The sequence below is a fragment of the Rhincodon typus genome, chromosome 9 (assembly GCF_021869965.1).
Source record: "Rhincodon typus isolate 14 chromosome 9, sRhiTyp1.1, whole genome shotgun sequence".
NCBI lineage: Eukaryota > Metazoa > Chordata > Chondrichthyes > Orectolobiformes > Rhincodontidae > Rhincodon > Rhincodon typus.
In genome coordinates this window covers 33,340,679-33,368,640 of record NC_063340.1, presented here as the reverse complement: position 1 = coordinate 33,368,640, position 27,962 = coordinate 33,340,679, and the positions used below count along the sequence as shown (strand labels likewise).

Here is a 27,962-nt window from a genome sequence, read left to right as displayed (position 1 = left end):
ACAGTTTTACTGAGAGTTTAGTCACATCTTTCTTGCTACTGTTTGCTTTCCAATAGTTGTGTAAGATATGTGTAGAAAGTGCTGAAGACAATGAAGTCTGCCAGCAGCTGTGGGCAAGGAAACATAGTTAACGTTTTGAGTCTGCTATGACTCTTAGAATCCATGGGAGATTCAGTGGACTTGAAATGTTAACTCTATTTCTCTCTAGACCTGTTGAGCTTCTCCAGCATTTTCTGCTTTTATTTTAGATCTTCAGCAAGCTTATTATATTGGCTTTATTCACGAAATATACATGCTGTGAGAATAAAACAACTTCATTAAACCTCCCACAGCAGCTCAGTGGTTCCACCTGTCCTCACTTTCCACGTCACTAGCCCAAGTACTCAAAGGGTTATCCTTCACCGTTTCCAGTATGATGTCACTTTATACACATCTTCCCTGCAGCATTCCAAAGGATTCTCTTCACAACACTCTGGTCCACTCCTTTATCACTGTCAGCACTCCAACTCCCTCCCATGACACCTTTCCAAGTGTTTGCAGGGTGTAAAACCTGCCCTTTACTACTTCTTTTCTCACTGTCCAAAGCCCCAACACTCCTTCCAGGCAAATCAGCAAATTACTTGAACTTCTTGATGATGTGGTTTCCATTACACAGGGGAGACTAAACACAGACTATATAAGCACTTTATAGAATACTTATGTCAGTCTGAATGCATGACCCTGATCTTCTTGTGACTTGCCATTTTTATGCATTATCTTCCTCTCATGGTGCATAAGATATATCTGTTTTAGCTCCGCCAAAGTTCAGTGAAGCACGTCACACGCTGGGGCTGGCACTTCACTTTTGGATTAGGTCCTTTAAAGTCTTTTGGACTTAACACCGAGTTTAACAAATTCAAACCATGAACTCTGTCCTCCATTGTGATAATTCCCCCCTCCCCCTGTAACCATCACCACCATCCTGCACCCGCAGCTCATCTTCATATTTTGCTTTCAGCCAGAGGTGACCCATATTCTGCTATTAACACTATTCCTGCTATTCCCCGGACAAATGGTTCTGAGGGTCACTGGACTCAAAATGTTAACTCTGCTTTCTCTCCACAGATGCTGCTAGACCTGCTAAGTTTCTTGAGCAATTTCTGTTTCTTTTTCAGAACTTCAGCATTCACAATTCTTCGTTTTATATTGGGCAAATGGTCTGTCTTTTCTCTACAACTGTTACCAATTACTTTACCTTCCGTTCTATAACACTTTTGTCCTCTCATCTTTCACTGCATCTTCCACTTGTCCCACCCCTACTTTTCAACAACATTAAAACGATCCCATCTCCATCTCACTTCAGTTTCAAAGTCATATTAAACTTGAAATGTTAACTGTTTTTCTCTCCACAGATGCAGCCAGGCCTATTGAGCTTCTCTAGCGCTTTGTTTTCATTTCAGATCTCCAGCTTCTGCAATTATTTGCTTCTTTTAATAGTTCAGACCGCTATTAGTTGTTACAATTTTATTTGAATGTCTGTAAATGCAAAATCTCCAGCAGTAATTCTTTTATTTTAATAGTTGAAGCCCTATAAAACTATAATGGAACATAAAATGTTAAAATGCAAATTATGTCACCGAGTATCTAAGAACAGTAAAAGACAAATTGTTATTTTGGGTGGGATCTTTCAGAGCTTCTTCCAATCACCAGTATGTAGCCTATCCCTTTATCTGTGGCATAAAATTGTTCATGTATCAGATAGCACCTTTCACGCGGAAGGTCAACTCTCCATGGACATTACTGACTGTTGGGGAAAACCAGACAAGAATGTCTGGAAATGACATGAAAGGAAGAAAATATTTTAAACTATGCTAAGTAGTATTACACGAGTTTGTAATGCAATCATTTAACATGATTGTTCAATTGATTACTGAAGTGATTAACTAAGCATTAGATACATTGAGTTATAAAAAGCGACACTGCTGTGAAAAAAAAAGTGATAGCCCAGTGACCAAAAGATTAGAGTGCAGTCAAAGGAAAGATGGTCTGAAATGAAATCTTATGGAGGTATAGAAAACAGTTAGGAGCTCATGTTGCAACTGCACAGAACATTGGTGAGGCCACTTTTGGAATACTGCACTCAATTCTCGTCTCCCAGCTATAGGAAAGATGTGGTGAATCTTGAAAGGGTTCAGAAAAGATTTACAAGGATGTTGCCAGGGTTGGAGGGTTTGAGCTATCGGGAGGGGCTAAATACGCTGGGGCTATTTTTCCTGGAGCGTCAGAGGCTGAGGGGTGACTTTATAAAATTTTATAAAATCATGAGAGGCATGGATAGGGTGAATATCCAAGGTCTTTTCCCCAGGGTAGGGGAGTCCAGAACTCGAAGGCCTAAGTTTAAGGTGAGAGGGGAAAGATTTAAATGGGCCTAAGGGGCAATTTTTTCACGCAGATGGTGGTGTGTGTGTACGGAATGAGCTGCCAGAGGAAGTGGTGGAGGCTGGTACAATTACAACATTTAAAAGGCATCTGGATGAGTACATGAATCGTAAAGGTTTAGAGGGATATGGGCCAAATGCTGGCAAATGGGTGTAGATTAATTTAGGATATCTGGTTGGCATGGACAAGTTGGACCGAAGGGTCTGTTTCCATGCTGTACATTTCTTTGACTCCAGGTACATTATCAAATGGATAGTTTGCAATTGCCTTTACTAAAAATGATGCTGCTAATGCTACCATTAAGAAAGAGGTAGGACAAAAATTTTAAGGGATTAAAGTATTTTAACAGGGTGTATATGGGATTTGGTTACTCAAAAAAGATACCCAGGTCAGGTGGATGCACGCTGGACAAAAAGGCTCTGGTCATACTTTTCCAATGGCCCACCTCCCCATCCCTTGAGTTCAGAAGTAGTAGGAGAGGACTGAAGAATCTCAAATAATACATTCCTGTTAAAAAGGAAGGGGATTAACTATGATAATTACAGGCTAATTTCCTCCAAATTAAGCTGCGACTGCAAGTACAAAGCCATAGTGAATTTTTGTTTGTGGACTGGAAGGAAACATACGATAGTATTCCCCCTGGGATCTGTATTGGGAAGACTGCCTTTTCTTTCAGTAATTATGACCTGGACTTGGACATAAAGAGCGTAATTTCAAAGTTTGCATAGAATATACATCTTGGAAGTTCAGTAACTGGTGAGTAGGATCTTGGAAAATTTCAGGAAGAACAAGACAGGCCACTGAAATAGATAGAGACACTGCAAAAGTATTTTAACACAGAGATATGCTAAGGGATGCAAGAACAGAAAGACCTGTGTGTTCATGTATATTGACGTACTAGGCCAAAAGATCTTTTTCTGTGTCATATCTTTTAAATACACACACTGTTAAAGGTAGTAGGACAACTTGAGAAGGCTCGCTTCAAAAAGAAAACATATGGAACTGTGGCTTTATAAATAGAGTACAAAAGCCAGGTTATTATGCAAAACCTTTATGCATCATTGGTAAAGCCTCTATTGAAGCAGTGTATTCAATTTTAAGTACTGCACTTTGGAAGGATGTCGAAGTCTTTGGAGATGGTGCAGAGGATAATTACTGGAATAGGTTGAGACATTTGGTTACATGGAATGTCTACACAAATCAGATTGCACTCCTTACGGCAAAGGGATTTAAGGAGATGTGGAATAGAAGTGCTTAAAGTGAGATGTTTGATATAGTAAACATAGAGAAACAGTTTCCACCAGCAGGAGGGTTATGAATCATGGAATTCCTATGGTGTGGAAAGAGGCTATTTGGCCCATCAAGTCTTCACCGACCCTCCAAACAAATCCCAACCAAAGTATTGATAAATGTGCATTGACAGTTACACTATACCCTAACAAACAGCTTGACAGCACGATCAACTTAAAAGTTATGGCATCTCATTTCCTTAGTAATGAATCAACCAACGTTAATTTTATAGCACTATTGGTATGACTTCGAACATTTATTGCTGTACTGTTCTGTCTCATCTTGTTATTTTTTTGGTTTAATCACAGTATCTTAACAGGAGAATGAAAAATACCAAAATTGAATCTCTTCTTAATAGCACTGTGTGTGTACCTACATCAATGAACCACAGTAGTTCAAGTACCACCTTCTCAAGAGCAATTATGGATCCAATGCTGGGCTAGCCAGTGACACCTGCAGTTCATGTAAGAATACGAATAAAGAAGAAACTCTACAATTAAATTAAGTATCGCTGCAAAAGCTAATCAGCTCAACTGGTTTCCCAGATTCTGTTGGTAGAATGGAATTTGCTATTATAAAAGTTGCAGAAGCACTGGACATGAAAGATGATGTAGTAGTTGGAGGTGAAAATAAATCCAGTGTATAATACTGAACATCAGATATCCCATTTCATTCAAAGTCTAAGACTATAGGATTTTTAAATTATACAACAGCACATCTTATTTACAAGGAAAATCACTTACTTGGGAGAGGTTGAATGTGGCTACAGTGCTATCATCATAAAGTAAGATGTTGATGGTATCCAGAGCCCAAGTGCTTTCTGCCAACAGACCAGATTTGAGAGACATCATAACTCTCCATGCCTCTGGAGCTCCTGAAAAAAAAAAAATCAATAACAGTTCAAGGATCATTTATCATTAAGTCCACACTGGAATCTTCTTTTCTATTAATCAAATAAGGAAGTGCAAAGTGATGTATTTTGAAGAACTAGGAGTCAAAACAAATGAAATGTTAAGTGCTGTAGAAACTCAGCAGGGCGGGGCAGCTGGAGAAAGAAATAGAGTTAAGGTTTTGAGTTCAGAATGACTCTTCTTTGGAAGATGAATCAGATTGGACTTAAAATATTCATCTTGTTTCTCTCATCACATGATGCTGCCAGATCTGCTGAGTTTCTTCAGAACTTTGTTTATACTTCACTTATTCAGCATCCCGGTATTTTGCTTTTGATGTACTAAATGGTGCAATTCTTAAGGCGTCCAGGATCAAATATTTGTGCCTGTACATACATAAGTCATTGAAGGTTTGCAGGCCAAGCTGAGAAAGCTCTTAAGAACCAGGAAATAAGAATAGGCCATTTATTCCCTGGAGGTTGTCCCAACACCATTGTGAGACATAACTCCAAAACTTTGCAACAGATCCCTTAATACCTTTGAATGATTTTTGTTAACCAACCTCAATTTTAAATTAAACAATTGGATTCTAGAATGAGAGCATCTATTGTGAGAAGAAAAAAGAACAAAGAAGAAGAATTGTTGAAGTCCTAACACAGATGCCCACGGCACATCCCATATGACATCCATCCAACTGGACTACCTGTTGTGGCCCTAATCACTGTTGTTTGCTGCTCAGATGATTTTCATTTGCAGTAGAGTTTCAAATTTCTACTTTGTGTGAGCAAATGTTTCTGGATTTCATTCTGAAAGGTCTGGCTCTAATTTTTATTCTACAAGCCGAGTCCTATAATCTCAATTCATTTCCTTTAACGTCTTGAAAACTGATAAAATTACATATTAACCATTTAAATTAAATGTAATACAGCTCTAGTTTGTTTAATTTTTCTTTGCAGCTCAACCTAAAAAATCAATGCTACACTCCCTCCTGGGTTTAAAATTATCTTTCCTAATATTTGATGCCCAGAACTGCACACAGCACATCAGCAGTGGTCTAAATTAGGGCTACGTATAGCTGAAGCAAGACTTGTACATCCTCGTTTCTAGTCCTCCAGGTTTAAAAGCCAACATTTAATGAACTCTTTTTATTATTTTCTGCACCTGTTCATGACATTTTCACAACCTAGGTCCCAGCCCTCGAGTGTTTTGGATGTCCACTGTTTCTACGTTTCACCTCCTAGAAAGTGTTTATTCTACACTTGGAGGGTCCATGATGGATGGCCTAATTTTTGTCAACTTTGAAATGCATTGAGAGTCATAGAGACTTACAGCATGGGAACAGACCTTTAAGTCCAACTCATCCATGCCAACCAGATATTCAAAATAAATCTGTCCCATTTGTCAGCATTTGGCGCATATCCCTCTAACCCCTTCCTATTCATGTACCCATCCAAATACCTTTTAAATGTTGTAATTGTACCAGCCACCACTGGCAGCTCATTCCATACATGCAACACCCTCTCTGTGAAAAATGTGCCCCATAGGTCCCTTTTAAATGTTTCCTCTCTCACCTTAAACCTATGCCCTCTAATTTTGGACTCCCCCCACCCTAGGGAAAAGACCTTGTCTACTTACCTAACCATGCTCCTCTTGATTTTATAAACGCCTTTAAGGTCACCTCTTAGCCTCTGAAGCTCCAGGGAAAAAAAGCCCCAGTCTATTCAACCTCTCCCTATCGCTCAAACCCTTCTGCTCTAGCAACATCCTTATATATCTTTTCTGAACTCTTTCAAGTTTCACAACATTCTTGCTATTGCAGGAAGGCCAGAATTGCACGTAATATTCCAAAATTCGCCTAACCAATGTCCTGTACAGCTGCAACATGACCTCCTAATTCCTATACTCAATGCACTGACCAATAAAGGAAAGCAAACCAAATGCCTACTTCACTATGCTATCCAGATGTGCCTCCACTTTCAAGGAACTATGAACATACTCTCCAAGGCATTTGCTGCAATTTTGTCCATTCACGTAAATTTATCAATGTTTTTTATAATTTTACATTCCATTCATTGTAATATTGCATATCTTTGCATCATTGATAAATTTAGATATGTGGCTTTTTACTTGATCAAAGTAATTCATGAATGCAGTGAATAGTTGAGTAGAAGGTCTTATGGAGCAGTGGTTATGACCTTGTCTCTGAGTTAGAAGTTCAGGTGCAAGTCCCACTTCAGGACTTGGAGGTCATGGAAGATGCATTTGTAATGTGGCCCAGTAAGTTGGTTATCAATCTGTAAATCCTTCCAATACATAATATTGAAGAGTATTGATGACTGTGCTTAATATGGAGCGGCACCCTTCAAGCTATGACAGGTTAGCGACCGGTAATGGGAAATCTAGCATACAGCTATGGAAACATATGTAAACACATGCTTTGTCTGTCTCATCCGTCACTCGAGAGAAGAACAAAACGAGGAATAGTTGAGGCCCCAGTACAGATCTACATGGCATATCACATGATACATCCACTCAACTTGAGAACCTGATATTAACCCTAATCTTTGTTGTCTGCTGCTCAAGTGATTTCCTAAACAGATCAATTATTAGGTCTTCAATTCCATGAGCTTCAACTTTAGCTGTTACAAAGGCATGTATAAGTATACATACATATAACCCAAAGGCAAGAAAATTAAGATAAGCCTTTGGTCGGGCCCCAGCAAGAGAAATGTTAAATTCAAGGCACCACACTTTAGAAACGATGTCAACATCTTAGAAGGGTGGCAGACAAATTTATTCAACACAGAATTGAAAGGCTTCAGTTATGTGGAGAAAATATAGCATCAAGCTGAGATGGAAGAAAATTCAATAGCAACACTCAAAAAGGAGCTGAAGAAATACTTGAAAAGGAAAAAGAAATTGCATTGTTATGAGGAAAAAGCATAGGACTTGAATTAATTGGATAGCACTTTCAAAAAGGTGCAATGGCCAAATGACCTTCTGAAATATTATCCTTTTAATAAGCAAAACAGATGTGCAGTGTGTTTCTTAAATGTTAAGAGACTAGAAAGCATAGACATACACAGAGACTTGAGTGCCCTCATCAATAAGTCACATGCAGGTACAGTAAGTAAATAGGAAGGTTACTTGTTTGTCAGCCTTTATCACAAGAAGTCTTCAGTACAGGAGTAGCGAAGTCTTGCTTCAAATGTATGGAACCCTTGATTAGACAGCATCTGAAATAGTGTGCGCAGTTTTGTTCTTCTTATGTTAAAGAAGAATACTACAACCATAGGAGGAGTTCCACTAAGATTCGCTAGACTTGTTCCTGGGATTGCAGGACTGTCCTATGAAGACAGTTTGGGAAGACTGGGCCTGTATTCTCTAGAGTTTTGAAGAATGAGAGGTAATCTCATTGAAACCAACAAATTACTTAAAGGAATAGACAGAAAGCTGCAACACAAAGGTACTTGCACATGAAACACAGAAGGCTAGCACAGAGGTACAGCAGGTTATCAGGAAGGCTGATGGAATCTTGGCTCTTATTTCAAGGAGGTTGGAGTGCAAGAGTATGTTCAAGATGCTGTTAAGACCACATTTGGAGCTTTGGTTCCCTTCGTTGGAAGCAGTTTAGAGAAGGTTCACCAGATGACCTCTAGTATGAAGGTACTATCTTATAAACAAAGGCTAAAAGGGTTGGGACTCTACTCACTGGAATTCAGAAGGATGAGAGGTGATCGCATTGAAACACATTGGATTCCTAAGGGCTTGACAGGGTAAGTGCCGAGAGGACGTTTCCCTCATGTGAGAATTTAGGATCAGAAGGCATGATCTCAGAATAAAGGTGCACCAAATTAAGACTGAGATGTGGAGGAATTTCTTTTCTCAGAGGTTTGCGTGTCTTTGGAACACCTTGTCATAGACAGCTGATGGGGCAGAGTCCTTGTGCATATTTAAGGCTGAGACTGACAACATCTTGATCAATTGGGGAATCGAGGGTTATGGGGAAAACACGGAAAATGGACAGATTGAACAATGGAGCAGGCTTGAGGGGCTGGACAGCCTACTTCTGTTCCTATTTCTTATGGTCTTAGATGCAGGTAAAATGTTTCCCCAGTTGGGGTGTCTGGAACCAGTGTACATAATTTCATAATTGTGACCACAATGAGGAGTTTTTTCTTTGTTTGGGGTTTGTGAATCTTTAGAACTCTCCACTCCAGGAGCTGCAGAAGCTTAGTCACTGAGTACATTTAAAATAGAGATTGACAGATTTTTAAATACCAATGACATGAAGGGATATTGAGATTCTATGAAAAAAAACACACTGAAGAGTAGAATCAACTTACTTTGTGAGAGGCTGAATAGCCTACTCCGGATTATTTTTTAAACAAAAGGACACAGATCAACAAAGCCATTTAGTTCAAAGGAAATGCAGCTTATTGGTCCTTTTAATTGTGTGCTTGTGATTCCTATTAGGCAGGCTTAATATCATAATTTCCTTTTCAGTGGGTCACATGCAATACTTTATTTTCTTAACATGGGATACACTGAGGTTTTTGGAGTTTGAGCTTTCATTATAGTGGAAGATCTATGTAGATTGCAGAAGGTCTGTTGGCAACTTCAGATTTCAGAATCTCTTCAGCGATTGTGCAATATTATCTTAAATGTGTCAAGTGGAAACACTTTATTAAACTGTGGAGCAAATCCACTGTATGTGCAACAAAAACATAAATGAGCATGCTCAACTTTTGTGTTATGATTGATAAATTTATTTCTGTCTATAGCTAAGGAATTTGTAAAAACTTTATGTCATAGGGTCATAGAGTTGTACAGCACGGAAACAGACCTTTTGATCCAACTTGTCAATGCCAACCAGATATCCTAACTTAATCTCGTCCCATTTGCCAGCATTCGGCCCATATCTCTCTAAACCCTTCCTGTTCATATACCCATCCAGATGCCTTTTAAATGTTGTAACTGTACCAGCCTCCACCACTTCCTCTAGCAGCTCATTCCATACATGCACCACCCTCTGTATGAAAAAGATGCCCCTTAGGCCCCCTTTAAATCCTTCCTCTCTCACCTTAAACCTCTGCCCTCTATTTTTGGACTCCCCTATGCTGGGAAAAAGATCTTTGCTAAACACTCTATCCATGCCCCTCATTGATTTTATAAACCTCTATTAGGTCGCCCCTCAGCCTCCAATGCTCCAGGGAAATTAACGTCAGCCTATTAAGCCTCTCCCTATAGCTCTAACCCTCCAACCCTAGCAACAGCCTTGTCAATCTTTTCTGAGTAGTAAGGGCGTGGAATGCCTTGCCTGCAAAAATAGTAGACTCGCCCACTTTAAGGACATTTAAATGGTCATTGGATAGACATATGGATGATGATGGAATAGTTTAGGTTAGATGGGCTTCAGATTGGTTTCACAGGTCGGCGCAACATCGAGGGCCGAAGGACCTGTACTGCGCTGTAATGTTCTATATTCTATGAACCCTTTCAAGTTTCACAATACCCTTCCTATAGCAGGGAGACCAGAACTGAATGCAGTATTCCAAAAGTGGCCTAACCAATGTCCTGCACAGCCAAAACATGAAATCCCAACTCCTAAACTCAATGCACTGACAAACAGAGGCAAGTGTACCAAACGCCTATGAAAACAAAAATTGCTGGAAAAGCTCAGCAGGTCTGGCAACATCTGTGGAGGGCAATCATAGTTAATGTTTTGGGTCCAGTGATCTTTCCTCATAACTCAAAAGTGAGGAACGATCACCAGACCCAAAACATTAACTCTGATTGCTCTCCACAGATACTGCCAGACCTGCTCAGCTTTTCCAGAAATTTCTGTTTTTGTTTCCGATTTCTAGAATTCGCAGTTCTTTCGATTTTATTTAGTGTACCAAACGCCTTCTTCATTACACTGTCTACCTGCACCCAAGGTCTCTTGGTTTGGTGACACTCCCCAGGACCTTACCATTAAGTGGTTAAGTCCTACCCTGATTTGCCTTACCAAATGCAACACTCACATTTATCGGAATTCAATTCTATCAGCGACTCTTTGGCCCACTGGCCCATCTGATCAAGGCCCCACTGTACTCTGAGATAACCATTTTTTACTGTCTACTGCAGCACTGATTTCGGTGCCAGCTGCAAACTTATTAACTATTCCTCCTATATTTACATCCAAATCATTTATATAAATGACAAAAAGCAGTGGACCAGCACAGATCGTTGCAGCATATCATTGGTCACAGGCCTCTTGTCTGATAAACAAACCTCCACCACCATTCTATGTCTCCTACCTTCAATCATACTGGAATGGGGAGTGCTGCCAAACAAAGAGACCTTGGGGTGCAGGTTTGTACTTCCTTCAAAGTGGAGTTGCAGGTAGACTGGGTAGAGGAGGTGGTGCTTGGCACATCTGCCTTTATTGGTCAGTGCACTGAGTATAAGAATTGTGATGTCATGTTGTGGCTGTACAGGACGTTAGTTAGGCCACTTTTGGAATACTGCATTCAATTCTTGTCTCCCTGCTATAGGACAGATGTTGTTAAACTTGAAAAGGTTCAGAAGGAAGATTTACAAGGATGTTGCTGGGGTTGGAGGGTTTGAGCTATAGGAGAGGCTAAATAGGCTGGGGCTATTTTCCCTGCAGCATCAGTGGCTTAGGTGTTACTTTATATAGATACTAGTCAGTGTGGACAGGCGGTCATTGCAGACGTCAAAAAATACAGCCATCTCTTGATGGCAAAACTACTTCTGGAACATCTGTAGAAGCAATCTCTTACAAAAAACAATAGGCGCTAGCTCAATTCTTTTAAAATCTGAGATATGTGGACCTTTTTTTTGTTAGCAATGCATATGCAGGATATGGAACTAAGGTTGGCAAATGCAGTTTGGATATAGTGAAACCATCTTTTTGAATGGCATGGTTCAAGGGATAGAGTTGTATACTCTACAGTCCTTTTCACAGGAACAAGAAGTCTGCTATTACTTTGTTAGCATGCATAATCAGGCTCAGATACCAGTCTGCTGATGGTAATCACCATTATTAGTCAATTGACCCAAAGATAGGCAAACAAAATGATAGTCACTTTACTGACGTTACAAGTATCATTTTGTTTATTGTATTACCTCTATTGGCAAGCGTGTTGGTGGAACCGACTCTGTAAAATAGACAGGGTAAATGAATATATTGACCAGATGGGAGTAATTTTACTCAGACTAAGCATGTGGTTAAACAACTGGTTCGGACAATTTAGACAGAGTTGTAGAGAATCAGATTTAGGTCTAAACTGGGTGTTAAAATTTGGTCTTTACAAGACTCTAGCGCCTAAGGCAAATCAATTTGGTCTATCCTAATTAAGGCACGTGCATAATGTCCCTGCTATTTGCGGAATCTGATAGATGAAGAATGAAACACAACCTTTAGTTTAAGAAAGGTTGTTTGGATAGTGACCACTTGACATTAAATTCCATTTCCTTTGAGATCCATTCATCAAATTGTTTTGTGAACAGTCTTTAAAGCTGTGAACAGCAGTATTAGTTAATTAAAAAAAGTGATGGTTTTATTGCTTAGATTTGTTGGGGCAATGGTATTCAAAGTTATTCCACACTTGAAAGATTTCTTAACTAGGTTTTACCTTTCTCATTTTGATTTTTAAAATACACAATCAAGGAATTATCGACATTTCTGAGGGGAGATATGGTATCTTACATAATGAAGGATATCAGATTGCACCTTCATTATGTTGAATCACTTTAAAATATATGTTTTCTGATAATTTATGACATGAGAAAATCGCTTTGAAAAAAGAAAGAGCAGCAAAGTAATAGTAGATTTGGAGACAATGTCCTCTTAGCCCATGTAGTTGGAGGGAAGTAGTGAATTCATCTCTTATTGGGGAAGAGAGATCTACAAACAGCAACTTTGCCAAGCATGGCAGTTGCTAACAAAATGGCATTGTGCACTGGGATGAAGTGGAGGGGATTTTTAATGTAAAATTTTCAGGGCTAGCAAAAAATATTGCAAATTTCTCAACTACATTTGTAGATAGGATAAACAGCACTACCTAATGTCTCGATAAATACAATTATTTTGCCAATATCTATGATTTGAAGTGCTCCATTAGAATTCCAGCAATTAAAAAGACCTTGTGTAAGAATTTTCACATGTTCCTTTTTTCACAAAATCAGTTATATTCAGACCAATACACAACTTTTAGCGGTCCAGTGACATATGGGGGAGAAAAGATGTGAAATGGATACTGATTACATGTAACAGCAAGTCTCAAATCAACCAGGAACAAACAAACACAAAATATCTGTTACTACAAAATGAAATTGCAAGAGGAAAGGCTTTTCTGTGATAGCAGCTCAGCAAGAAAGGAAAATATTGCATCATCTATCATGGTAGAGACATGAGGCAGATTCTGCCTTGACTACTGGGCATTAAGCACTGCATAGATAGATTTAGGTGAGAAAAGAAATGAATGGAGGCTCGAGTGAAGCATAAACATTGGTCTGGATAGATCGGGCAGAATGGCCTGTTTCTGCACCATATTTCCCACATACTCTTATGGGAGGACTGTACAATGGAAGATTGTTATGGAACATTGTATACTGACAATAAAGACTGTATAAGATCTAATCCTCCCATTCACTCAAGTCAAGTATCTATCCTTACAAATAGCATACTTGTGTTAATACACATAGGTGACTCAAACAACAGTGGCCACTAAAGACTTGTTCTTTTTCCTGAAAGGAGAAAATGTTGACATAAGTTGACAGGGAAGGCAAATAATATGAACACTGAAGATGATGCTTGTCTGCTCGCAGCTAATTCAGAGATCTTGAAGCAATATCATGATTTGTGCACTATCAGATCAATGGCATGTGAGTGGCACATGTGAAACATGTGGCTTTTCAAAGTTGGCACTAATTGCATGTCATATGGCTCCATACCAATGATAAGAAACAAGCATGACAGCATGCAGCACCTTAACAGCAAGTATGTCACTGGACAGTTCCAGCATAGATGTCAGGCCCTATTGACCACAGAAACAGGGAAGTAAGACAGTTAGCAAAATTTTTAAGAATCCACCTGACTCATGCAATCATTGGCTCATCCTTCCACAACCTCTAGAATAATATCCATGTTTGCAGAGAAATAACATAGGCCAACACCACATTTTAATAAGTACATTTTCACTACACTGAAAATTACACAATGTACAATATTGTAATTATGCAGCAGAGCTCATATGTTGAAGCCAATTTTACTTTTATGGACTTTAAAGAACAAAGAACAGCAGTACTCCTTGTACAAAAAGTACAGCTAACATATCTGCTTGCAATAAACTAATGATGGATTGTAACAACAAGACTGAATTGTGTAAGTAACTACAGCAATCCAAATGAGGTACGGGCATAACCAATGGTTGGACCTTTGATACATCAATCTTCCTTTTCTTGTCCCTGTCTCAGGTTTCTGTCAACACAGTATTGTATGCTGTTCCCATGTTTCTGGGTAGATCAGGTCTGGAGAGACGAGGAGAAATACAGATGTTTGCTGAATAGATTCTCTTTTTTTCATATAGTTTTATGCATAACATAATTTCGATGACTCAGTTTTATCAGACATGAAATGATTTAATGTGCAGAATTTCACAAAACAGCTATAATTGGATTTTAATGCAGAACTTGCAGTAAAGTGTGTGAAAGGTGCTGAAACACTGCGCAAGTTTATAATTAGAACACTCAGCTTAGTCATAGAAATCATAGAATCATAGAATCCCGAAAGTGGGAAACAGGCCAACAAGTCCACACTGACTCTCTGAACAGCATCCCACCCAGACTCACAGCTACCAGCACCCTCACCTCCCCGTTCCCTGTAACCTTGCATTTCCCGTGGCTAATCCATCTTACCTACACACCTCTGGACACTATGGGCAATTTAGCACGGCCAATCCACCTAACTTGCACATCTTTGGACTGTCGGAGGAGACTACAGCATCCGGTGGAAGCCCACACATGCACGGGGAGAATGTGCAAACTCCACACAGTCTGTTGAGGCTGGAATTGAACCTGGGTCCCTGGCAGCAGTGCTAACCACTGGGACATTGTGCTGCCCATGCTTAGCATGAAATCAAAAGATAGAAAGTATTAATACTTGCATTGTGGAAGGGCAAGTTCTTGCATAATAATATAAATCAGTAATTTGTAACATTATGTACCCATTTTAAAGCTATGCATGCAGCCCTTTTTTGCACTGTCATTATAAATTCCTATCTCCGCATTTATTATAGTACTGCTCATATAAAGTTGTCAAGATGTAATTAAATCCCTCTGCCAGTAATAATATTGCAGCACCTTTATCTGTTGGAGAGTAGAATTACAACACAACAAATTTAACAGGTAGTTTTTATTATAAAAGATGGAATTTTCATTAAATAGAGAAGTACTGAGATCAAGGACAATGCTAAGTGCTTTACAGTCAATTCAGCTCATTTAAAGCTTTATCAATGTTGCAATGTAGGGAAATGCTGTCAACAATTTATGTATTGCAAGATACCATCTACAACAATAAGATACATGATAAGACCACTTGTTTGTGATGCTGGGACTTCCTTTCTTCAAATAGTGCCAGGTGATTTTTTATGACTTCCCAAGTAGGCAGATGCTCAACATCTTACCCAAGAACCGCAGAAATGATACAGCACAGAAGTCATCCATTTGGCCCATCTTGTTCATGTCGACCCAAAGACACACAAGATGCCCTTTCTAATCCCATCCTCCTGCACACAACCCAAAGTCCTGCAGTATATAACACTTAAGGTGCAGATCAGATACTTTCTAAGAGAGTTTAGGGTCTCTGCCTCAGCCACCAACTCAGGCAGCAAATTCCAGAAACCCACCACCACCTGCGTAAAACATTTATCCTGACATTCCCTCTAATCCTTCTGCCACTTAGCTTGAATCTATGACAGCTAGTTTTTGAACTCTCTACCATGGGAAACAACTCTAACCTCTCCAATCTCTCCTTGTTGCTACAATTCTCCAGTCCTGGCAACGTTCTAGTAAATCTTCTCTGAACTCCCGCCAGATCAATAATGTCCTTCTTGTAAAGTGGTGATCATAAATGCACACAAATACTCTAATTGTGGCTGCACCAGTGTCTTATAGTTTCACCTTAATATCCCTATTTTTGTATTCTATACTTCTGCAGAAGTCGTACAACTGACATTAAAGCACTCCCTCTAAATTGAATTGGATTGTCAACTTGGATTGTGTGTTCAAATCTCTGGAGTGGAACTTGAGCACATAATTTGCTCAGACTCGAGAGGTAACAGTGTCATTACTATTAATGTAAATATAAAAATTTGAGAAAACTGACAGTAAGTGTGCACAGATGATGTTAAATAAGCACAAGAGAAAAAAAGAATACTGATAGGTTTGACTGCAAGTTATTTCTCTAAATTATTAAGCAGAGAGAGAAACAAAGCTAACATTTTGAGTGAAGTGACCATGAAGAACAGTTCTGAAGAGGGGTCACTGGACTTGAAATGCAAACACTGTTTCTCGCTTCACAGATGCTGCCAGACTTGCCGAGTTTCTCTAGCAATTTCTGTTTTTGTTTGTTTTAGATCTGCAGGTCTTTGTTTTACTAAATTATTAATTGATGTTAACTGGGGTCCCAGGCTCTTCCCAATACTTCGTCATACCATAGAATCCCCACAGTATGGAAGCAGGCCATTCAACCCATTGAGTCCACACCGACACTCTGAACAGCATCCCACCTAGACCCAACCCCCTACCCTATCCTTGTGACCCTGCATTTCTCATGGCCAATCCACCTAGCCTGCACATCTTTGGACTGTGGGAGGAAAGCCATGCAGACACAGGGAGAATGTGCAAACTCCACACAGTCACCTGAGGGTGGAATCGAATCCAGGTCCCTGGCACTTTGAGACAGCCGCGCTAACAACTGAACTACCATGCCGCCCAAAGTACTGCAGATGCTGAAAATCTGAAATAATCAGTGTAGTAATTCCTACATGCTCTAGTTTCAGTCATATACCTGGTCTTGTCTTGTGGTAACAAACGTGGTTAAAATCAGAACCTCAACTGGCACTGCCATATTCTGATGGCCATTCTGCCTTTCTCTCCATTTCTCTTCCCCTATTCACGTATATGGGTTTTGCAAATGGTTTTTTCTCTCCAGAGGAAGAAATTAGTATACAGCTATGGCAGCAAGTGTTCATGTTCTTACATCTTGTTCTCTTTGGATTGTCTGTTAGCCCAGTTAGCTGGATGGTTGGTTTACAATACAGAATGATGTTTACAGGACAGGTTCAATTTCTGCATTCGCTGAAGTTACCATACCTTCTCGCATTTGCCCCTTGCCCGAGGCATGGTGACCCTCAGGTTAAACTTAGCATCCAGTCATCTGTTACGAGAGAGCAGCCCTATGGTCTTCTGGGACTTTGGCGACTTTACTTACTTACTCAGCTTCTCTTATTTGCTTTTTCACCTACTCTCTAAACCTTCACTTTTCCTGTTAATTCTCAATTGGTTTTTCTGCCTTACCGGTCAAAGCACACTTTTCTTTCTAATTTTAATTTCTACCTCTTTTGTCACCCAGGGAATGTTGGATTTGTTCACCCTACCTTTTCTCTTAGAGGGAATATACCTTGACTGTACCCAAGCCTTCTGTTCTTTGAAGGTAACCCATTGTTCAGTCACTGTTTATCTTGCCAAACTCTTGTTTCAGTCAATCCTGACCAGCTCTATTCTTGCTCCATTGCACTCAGGTCTTGCCAATAGATTTTTCTCACTCTGGTTTGTTGCACGTCACTCTCTACCGTCATCCAGTACCTTATCACTTGACCCTTTCAGTTCCCCTCATTCCTAAGGTTCTAGTCCAACAATGCATCTACTGTTTTTGGGATGGACACATATTGCTGTAGGAAATGTTCCTGAACACAAGCTGGGAACACCTGCTCATTCTTGTCCCGTGCACTACCAGTATCCCAGTCCATATTTGAGTAACAGAAGACATCCATTATAACTAACGTTATAATATTAATGCTGACATTTTGCTCTATTTTCCCTCTAGATTTGTCCCTCTACATCATTCCCACTAGTTGGTGGTCTATAGGATATAGCAAGCAATGTTGCAGCATCCAATTATTTCTTGGCTCTTGCCAAACTGACTCTGCCCTTTCATCCTGAGACATCCTCTGACCCCAGCACTGCACTGCCCTTCTTAATCAATAATGCTTCCCCACCTCCTTTCCTTCCTTTTCTGTCTTTCCTTAACAATTTATACCCAGGCTTAAGTAACATCCTTTCCTTAAGTTAGGACTCTGGTATTGCCACAATGTCATATTTCCAAATGGCAATCTCCACCTGTAACTTCCCAACCTTATTTACTATATTCCATGTATTTACATACATGCATGTTAACTCTGGTTAGATTTAATTTCTTTCACCCATTAACTTGCTATTCTCTTTGCTGGTACCCATTGTATCCCATAGTATGTTGCTAGCCCTGGTATTCTCATCTACTTTTCTCTCTTGGTTCCCACATCCATCAAGTTAGTTGAAAGCAGCCATAACAACACGAGCAAAGTGTCCATCCCAGCTCTGTTCAGGCGCAAGCTGTCCAGCTTTCATGAAACTTGATTTTTTATATTCACTCATGGGACATGGGCATCGCTGACTGGCCGGCATTTATTGCCCATCCCTAGTTGCCTTTGAGAAGGTCGTGAGCTGCCTTCTTGAGCCACCGTAGCCCATGTGCTGAAGGTTGACCCCCATTGCCCTATGCGAGTGAATTCCAGAATTTTGACCCAGCCACAGTGAAGGAATAGAGATAATTTCAAAATCATAATGATGAATGGCTTGGAATGAAAATTATAGGTGGTGGTGCTTCTATATACCTGCTGCCCTTGCCCTCATAGATGGAAGTGGTTGTAAATTTGGAAGGTGGTATCTAAGGATCTTTGGTGAATTTCTGCAGTACATTTTGGAAGACTCTGCTGCTGAGTGTTGGTCGTAGAGGGAGTGGGTGCTTGAGGATGTGGTACCAATCAAGCAGGCTGGTTTTTCCTGGATGGTGTCAAGCTTCTTCAATGTTGTTGAGGTTGCATATATCCAAGCAAGTGGGGAGTGTTCCATCACACTCCTGACCTGTGCCTTGTTGATGGTGAACAGACTTTGGGGCGTCAGGATGTGAGTAAATCACTGCATTTTATTAACCTCGAAGATGGTGCTGCAGCTACTGTGTTTATGTGGTGAGTCCAGTTGAGTTTCGGGTGAATAGTAACCCCGAGGATGTTGACAGTGCAGGATTCATGGATGTCAACACCATTAAATGTCAAAGTGCGGTGGTTAGATGGTCTCTTATTGGAGATGGTCATTACCTGGCATTTGTGTCAATGTTATTTGCCACTTGTCAGCCCAAGCTTGGATATTGTCCGGATCTTGTTGCATTTAAGCATGGACCGCATTTAGTATCTGGGGATCATGAATGGTGCTGAACATTGCACAATCATCAGCAGACATCCCATTTCTGACCTCACGGTGGAGGGAATATCATTGACGAAACAGCTGAAGGTGGTCGGGTCTAGGACACTACCCTGAGGAATTCCTGCAGAAGGGTCCTGGAGCTGAGGTGACTGACTTCCAAAAACTACAATTATCTTCCTAAATGCCAGGTATGACTCCAAATAGTGGAGAGTTTGTCCCCTGCTATCTGATGATTCTAGTTTTGCTATGGTTCCTCGATGCCACATTTGATCAAATGTGGCTTTGAATGTGGCTTTGATGTCAAAGGCTGCCATTCTCACCTCACCTCTGGAATTCAGCTCTTTTGTCCATGTTTGAACCAAGGCTGTAATGATGTAAGGAGCTAAATGGCCCTGGTGGAACCCAGACTGGGTGTCACTGTGCAGGTTGTTGCTGAGCAGGTGCTGCTTGATGGCACTGTTGATGGTTCCATTCATTGATGGTTGAGAGTAGACTCATAGGCAGTAATTGGCTGGGTTGGATTTGTCTGTAGGACATACCTAGGCAATTTTCCACATTGTCAGATAGACAATGTACTGAAAGAGCTTGTCTAGGGGAGCTGTACGCTCTGAAGCACAAGTCTTCTGTACTATTGCTGGAATGTTGTCAGTGCCATTAGCCTTTGCAATATCCAGTGTATTCAACTGTTGGTTGATATCATAAGGAGTGAATCGATTTGGCTGTGATGCTGGAGACCACTGGAGGAGGCCAAAATAGATCATTCACTCAGCACTTCTGGCTGAAGATCACTGCAAATGCTTTGGCCTTATCTTTTGCAACGATGCTTTGGGTTGTTCCATCATTGAGTGTGGGGTTATTTATACAACCTCCTCCTCCTCCAATGTAATAAGCTGAATGAATTAACAGCACAAATAGTCGTAAATGGATCTGATATGATTGTGATTGTGGAGACATGGCTGTAGGATGACCATGGGTTAGAACTGAATATCCAAGGATATGCTATATATAGGTAGAACAGACAAAACAAAAAGGGAGGTGGGGTAGGTTCAACTAGACTTGATTCTTGGATGGCAGGTTTGTTGTAGAAGTGTGGGTTGGCAAGGCCTGTATTCACAAAAATTTGAAGAATGACAGGGGATTTCATTGAAATGTGTAAAATTCTGCCAGGACTGAACAGACTAGATGCAAAGGATGGCTTTCCCCTTGGCTTGGGGAGTCTAGAAAAGGGATCATGGTTTCAGCATTTAGGGTTGAGATGAAGAGGTTTCTTCACTTCCACGGAGATGAACCTGTAGAATTCTCTACCTCATAAGGTGGTGGAGGCCAAGTCACTCAATATATTTAAGAAAGAAATAGATTTCTAGACAGCTAAGGTGTTAAGTGGCATGGAGAAAGAGTGGGAATGTTGTGCTGAGCTAGAGGATCAGCCATGGTCATAGTGCATGGCTAAGCAGGTTCGAATGACTATGCTTCTATTTTCTATGTCAGGCAATCTTCTGCTCTTTTCATATTATATCTTGAAACGCAAAAGCAAAAGCAAATGAGGACTCTCTTTTACATTCCCTCCAAAGGGCAATGGTGAAATGTCAACTTCAATTATTTGCTGAAAACTCCAGTATGGGATGTCAAGTCATAAACCCTTGATGGAGAAGTGACAGAAAATCAAACTGAAATGACAATGTCGATGCATGGTTCTCTTGTCGTTAGAGGATAATTCTGACAGTTATAGTGAAAGAATAAAATCATTGACTGCAGCAAACTTACATTTTCGGGGTCATTCCAACAGCAATTTGATAAATAGCAAAATATTTTTGCACAAATGATAATAAATAGGTGAGTGATGCTTAAAAACTATTGCTTTCCAACTGAGAAGCATTCTTCTCTGATGCATCCATTAAACATAAACATGCCTTTTTCATATTAGAGAAGGTCAATGTAGACCTGTAAGCATTAAGTATTTCTTTGAAAGCCTTAGCTGCTTGGATTGAAGGGAGGGACCGATCAAAAGCTAAAATGACAAAATTATGCATTTAAATTATTTTAAACAATGAATTCCTAAAAATCTTAAGACAACTTTCAAAAACAAGTAAATTTGCATAAAATTGTGCTGCCAGTCAAAATTAGAGCACAAGAAAAGCCAGGATGTGATAAAGTCTAAAGAACAGTCTTATTCAACAGAAGACATTAACTCTACTTCTCTTTCCAGACAGGCTGCTAGACATGTTACTCACAACATGTGGGCCACGAGGCTCAGGTTCAAATCATATCTGCGGCAGGTGTGTCATAACATGTCAGAACAGGTTAATTAGAAAATATCTATATGTGAAAAAGCCAGTCAGTTCATCCATCCTTATCTGTGCACTGACTGACCTTTTCACTTACAGATATTTTCTAATTAACCTGTTTAGACATGTTATGCCTTTTTGGTGACTGACAATCTTGCACAGAAAGAAGTGTGCTCCACATTTTTGAGGAGATTCTGTTCAGGGTTCACTCAGAAATGCAGAACTGTATTTCTATTTTGACAGTTCTCTCAAAGCATACAGCTGTAAGAGGAAGGCAAACCATGACCCCTTTTCAAACAGTCAGCTGTTGAAATTTAAAGGTCCAGACAGCCTTTTTGACAGCTGCTGTCAAAGGGTATGTACACGAGTTAGGTGTCATGCTAGGGTGCTGGAAGCCAGATGGGTAAGGGGTTAACGTGTCAGCTAAGCCAGTAGGGTGCCAGCTAAGTAGGATGCCAGGTGGGTATGGTGTCAACTGGGTAGCTGCCAGCAAGGGAGGGGGGCATAGGGTGACAGCTGGAAAGGGAGCAAGGGTGTAAGAGAGCAGTTATTTTTTAGGGAGCTTGGGTGGTCCGGAGAAATCAAGTTCGGTGGTGTGTTGGGAAGGCATGTGCTGGGTCTGGGGAGCTCAGATCTGGCAGAGTATGAGCTGCTGATTGAGTTGGGGAAGGGAAGGTTGAGTCGAATCTGGTACAGCATGCAATGGGGAATAGATGGTTGGGTCAGGGCAGGGTGTTAGGTAGTGTTCCCTCTAATTTTCTTTGCAGCTGCATGGCTCCCAAAGTCCATGTGCAGCAGTGGCTTCTGGAACAGGGAGTTAATGCTGCAATTGGGATGCCAACACCAATTGCCATGTGGCTGCACGTGCAGTTTAGAAAGTCACTGTCAGATCAGGACCAGGTCTGATGGCAGTTGGGTGGAGGGGATTGAGTTTGGCGGCAGTGGGTGTGCATGCGGGGTTAGTGTCCGAAGGTGGTCCTGGACAGTTCGATCCAGCGACAAGGAGGGCCTTCATGTGGGTTGAGATGGGATTGGTGGGTCCTGGTTGATGTTGGGTCAGTATCTTGGGGCTGTGGGTAAGGAAAGTATGGGTTCTGCTTAACAGTTACTCAGGAGCAAGATTATTTAATAATCTGACTTTTCCTGCGTAACTTTTATTTAACTTCATCAGAGCTATCTAAAAGTCTCCCGAGTTTTATGGAGTCTTTCGTAACGTTCCAGGCATAGTGGAATTGCCCTGTGGAAAGTTTAATTTCTTTGGTAAATGCTCTGGAGTGTACTATGATGAGAATTCTGCTGGATCCCTTTGCACAAATCATACATACATTTGTGCAACAACTGTCTGGCCAGCACAAAATCTACTTTTTTTTTCCAGTTTTGGGGAACCTTGCTGAAATGTTTTACTTTTAAGTATTCCAAGTTGAGACAACTTCATCTGGCATTAAACAAATATTTCAGCATTCACAGAATGCAACCCTTTACATTAAAAAAAGGGTCTGGTACAGTTTCCTAACTTTCACCATTTAACAACAAAATATTAATTGCATGTGCTGCTTAAAATAAACCCCATCATGTTATATAACATACAAATTATCCAAATCCATGAAAAGTGCTTTTTTTAAGCAATCAACCTACAAAAAGCACTGATAATATATAGTTACCACATAATTATCTCCTGAACTCAAAACTAATTCAAATGGACAAATTTTCAATTTGCCTACCAGTATCTTTTGAGGTAAGTTTTCGTCTTGCTTTTAAGACTGGTTGCGATGCTTCCACTGAACCGGGAGGGAACGTAATTTCCCGCCTCATAGGGGGTTGCTGTTGTTGTGGAGCAACAACCTGCGAGGCTGGAACTGGAGGGCCAACCTTCTGCATCTTCATGGATGACATATATGGAGACTTGTTGGGAGACATTCGGTTTTCTAAAGATCGCTGAAAGGGAGCTGGACTTGGAGCTCTGGAAATGTGGTTTGGCATTGAAGTCGTCTGATAGGAGGACTGAGAAGGTCGTGAGATAGACGGCATGGAAGCTGAAGACATGTATGAAGGCTGACGCTGGTTCACATGAGAAGGCCATTGACCTTCATGGTTCATTCTCTGGTCAGGTAATATCATTTCATCAGTGCGATTCATCCCTGCATATGGCGATGCCGGCGGAGGTGCTCCGGGGCCTTGCCTGTTTGGGTATGGGTAAGGCGTGATTGCCGTATCAGTCCGTGATTGCCACACGCCCTGCTGTGGCCCTTCGGTGGAGGATACTTGCATTGGTCCTCCCATCATTTGTGGTGGTATTCCATGTTGCTGCACTGGGCCTGGACCTGGACCCTGCATCCTCTCTCTATTGTATGTCAACGGATACTGGTTTTGCATGGATCTCCTGTCTGGTCCAGAGTAAGTGTTTCCATATTGGTTGTACATTTCCTGCTGTTGGTTGCCATACTGCATGTTGAACATGTCACTCTCATGGCGCTTTGGTGGGGGACCATACATGCCTTCCATGGGTCGTTTATAATTCTGTGTGTTAAAACAGAAACAATGATAAGTACATATGGAAAGGCACTTTTTTTAAAAAATAGAAAACACAACTATCTTAAGGAATCATGATCATTTTATTCATTAATGGCAACTTGATTTATCGGCACCCTATTATCAGCTAAGAACAGAAGCTAAATAATGACCAAGATGCACATTCAGAAAAAGTATACTGAAGTATCATAGAAATAGGAAGACTGAAGCTCAAAGAAAACTTTGCTTTACAGGCTACTGTTTAATTTAATAAGAAGTACGTTTCAGGGTTTAAAAGCTCATCAAACTAAATTGCCCATCTTCAAAAATTGCAACATTGAATTTCTTGAAGATTTCGCACTCTGTAGCCAAACTAGATGAGCATATTATAAACTAAAAAGAAACATGACTGCAATGATTTTTAACACCTGTCATCATTTAAATTAATACCAAAAACTTAAATGAGAATGAAAGTTTACTGGAAGCTTGTTTTGTCAAAAGAACCATATCCCATTATGCATGGAAAAATGATAACAATAAAAAAAAATGACTTTTAGAAAGTAAAACTGTGGATGCTGGAAATCTGAAACAAAAACAGGAATTGCTGGAGAACGCCAGCAGGTCTGGCAGCATCTGTGGACAGAAAGCACAGTCAGACTTTCAGAACGAGTGAACCTTCTTCAGAACTGATTGCAGCTAGGAAAAAGTGGTATTTATGCTGACGACCAGGGTGCGAAAGGGAGTGAACAACAGGTGGAGATAGAGCTGAGAGAGAGATAAGAGCAGTTGGGCAGACAAAGGAATGGATAATGCTAAGTCAATGAAAAAGGGCAGCATGGTGGCTCAGTGGTTAGCATTGCTGCCTCACAGCACCAGAGACCGGGGTTCAATTCCACCCTCAGGCGACTGTCTGTGTGGAGTTTGCACATTCTCCTGTGTCTGCGTGGGTTTCCTCCGGGTACTCCGGTTTCCTCCCACAGTCCAAAGATGTGCAGGCTAGGTGGATTGGCCATGCTAAATTGCCCGTAGTGTTCAGGGATGTGTAGATTAGGTGGGTTATAGGGGGATGGGTCTGGGTGGGATGCTCGGAGGGTCTGTGTGAACTTGTTAGGCCGAAGGGCCTGTTTCCACACTGTAGGGATTCTATGATCTATGAACTGTCTGTGTGGAGTTTGCACATTCTCCCTGTGTCTGGGTGCTCTGGTTTCCCCCCACAGACACAAAGATGTGCAGGTTAGGTGAGTGGCCATGCTAAATTGCCCATAGTGTCCAGGGATGTGCAGGCTAGGTGGATTAACCATGTGAAATGTAGGATTACAGGGATAGGGAAGGAGGGTGGGATGCTCTTCAGAGGGGCGGTGTGGACTTGACGGGCCAAATGACTTGCTTCCATAGTGTAGGAATTCTATGAGAAAGCAAAACTGCTAATGGGGACCATCAGTGGGTTGGGTTGGCTGAGATGAAAGCAACCCTTGTGATGAAAAGGCCTGGGATGTGGGGGTGAGTAAAGGAGGTGCTGAGGCCCTAAAATTACTGAACTTGATTTCGACTCCTGAACACTGCAGGTCCCCAAGCAGAAGACGAGAAGCTATTTTTCCAGCTTGTGCCGAGTCTCAATAGACCATTGCAGTAGGCCCAAATCAGAATTCTTGGCTAGAGAACAGAATGGTCTGTTGAAGTGGCAGGCAGAGGCTTGGAATGATAATTGCAGCCAGAACATAGGTGCTCCGCAAAGAGGTCACCCAGTCTGTGTTTTGCCTTCCCAGCATATAGGAGATCATATTAGTGATCAGTGAATATGGTAATGAAGTGCATTGAGCGAAGTGCAGGTAAATAAATACTTCACCTAGAAATTGCATCTAGGGCCTTGAATAATGAGGAGGGAGGAAGTTTACAATTATATGGGAAAGTGCCACGGGAGGATGTTCAGAGTAGACCAGGGTGTCCTGGAGGGAACGATCCATGTGGAAGGCCGACAAGGCAGGGGAATGAGAGTTTGAATCCTGTTGAAGATGGCGAAAATGGTGGCTTATGATCTTTTGGATATGGAGCTGGTTGTGTGTAAAGTGAGGACTGGGGGACCCTACTGGTATCGTGAGAGGGAAGAGAAGGAGTGAGGACAGAAATGGATTGGATTTGATTGAGACCACTGTCAATCACTGTGGTAGGGAATCCTCAGTGGAAGAAAAAGGTGGCATCATCAGAACAGATGCAACAGAGATGAGAAATTGGGAGAATGAACAGAATCTTTGCAGGAGGCAGGGTGTGAGGATGTATAGTCGAGGTAACTGTGGGAGTCAGTTGGTTTGTTATGGATATTGGTGGCCGCCTATCCTCAGAAATGACAACAGATTTCAAGGAAGAAAAGGGAGGAGTCACAGGTGGACCAGGTGAAAGTGAGAGCAAGGTGGAAACTGGAAGCGAGGTTGATACATTTTTCCAATTACAGAAGGAATAGGGTAGCAGCACCGATCATGTCATCGCTGCATAGGCATAACACAGGCCCTTGGTGGGTACCCATGGTCACACCTACGGTCTGAAGAAAGTGAGAGGAGTTCTGAAGAGAGTTCACTGGACCCAAACTGTTCATTCAATTTTCACTTCACAGGTGTTGCCAAACATACTGACATTCTCCTGCAATTTCTGTTTTTGGAAACTACTTTTAGCTTAGGTTAGGTCTGATCACTGCAATGCTACCCTGATGTTGTGACTTGAGGTTTGCTCCCAGAATGACTCCACTGAGCATATGTTTCCAATACCAAACAGCCCAACACAAAGAGGAGATGCTTAGTTTTTTGGGTTCAACTGCTTTCATAGCATTTCCTAAGAGGGTATCATGGTCCTCATGGTATTACATTACTCACCAAATTAAAACATTTAGCTGGGTGGAAGTTGCGGTTTGTGTAAACTTATATTTAAAACCTCAGAATGGGTGGGTAAAACTAATGGTCCAGCAATAGTGCTGATCCATTGTGTGCTTCTGGTTGGCAAATGGAATTAAAATGTCTCCTTTCTCTGGGAGCAGAGGGGTTGGAAATTAAAAGCAGTTCTTGAAAAAAGTTTGGAAAAGAACCAAAAAGACTGCAGATAAACCGCCATTATAATGTGTTCCCTAGAGCACATTGCCCTGTAGCATTGGCAATGACCTAAAATTTGCTGTCTCCAAGGGTGGCGATATTGGACATGGTCAATGATTTCAAGAACCAATGAGGTAGGAAATAAACTTGCAGGACTATGTAGATAAGGTGGGGAAATGTGGCTGACTGTAGCATTCCCCTGTAAGCCAGTAGGGACTTGACTGGCCAAAAGACATCCTTTTGTGCTGTGCAGTGCCAAGAGACGGCCTGTATTACTAATGAAATATTGTGCAATTTGAAGCTATTTGCAAGATACCACCAAACAAGGGGAAATGTATTAACATGTCACAATCATTTAATTCTATTTTAGAGATAAACTGCATTGCATTAGTTTTAATATGCACAAATTTGCAACTTCACCTGCTGCTGTGGATAAATTCCTGTCTGATGGCCTCCATATGCTGTCTGTCCTGAGGGAGGACCTTGGCCTGGGTATTGCTGCCCATAAGGATCATGCCTGCAATGGAAATATTTTAATATAATATCTTAAAAATGTACTGTCCCTAAGTGATAAATTAATTTGATTGTAAACTAATGACTATCTTCCATAAATTTAACTAAAAAAAAATTGCTGCCCGTAATTTCAGTTAAGATAGTCGATCCAGCTTAAATGAAGGCAAACGTGGAAATTTCAAAAGAATTACTCTCACTTTTGCTTGGCAAATTGAAAAAAACTATTTATACTTACCAAAGTTAGTAGATAATATAATTACACGGATAAGGAAAATTCATATCAGCAGCCAGGCAACTTGATACAGCATAAACATTCTCAATTAATACCAAATATTTTAGGATGACAGATAAAGTACAAAATTCTTATTTTACAATCTTCTGCACCTGTGAATGCTGGGATATTATAAGCATCACAAAAATAAATACACCTAAAAAAGGCGGAGAGTTAC

General features: G+C 40.8%; 1 protein-coding gene across 7 annotated transcripts in view; it reads right to left on the bottom strand.

Annotated features, from left to right (window-relative positions):
* The window catches only part of LOC109930802 (AT-rich interactive domain-containing protein 1B-like), a 171,425-nt gene that overhangs the window by 9,063 nt on the left and 134,400 nt on the right, over positions 1–27,962 (bottom strand). For all 7 annotated transcript variants that reach the window (XM_048601520.1, XM_048601521.1, XM_020530240.2 and 4 more), the window contains 3 exons: positions 27,421–27,517; positions 23,137–23,932; positions 4,452–4,582 (listed from right to left, as the gene is read on the bottom strand). In XM_048601520.1, the coding sequence (XP_048457477.1) occupies positions 4,452–4,582; positions 23,137–23,932; positions 27,421–27,517 (1,024 nt within the window). The remainder of the gene's footprint in view (positions 1–4,451; positions 4,583–23,136; positions 23,933–27,420; positions 27,518–27,962) is intronic.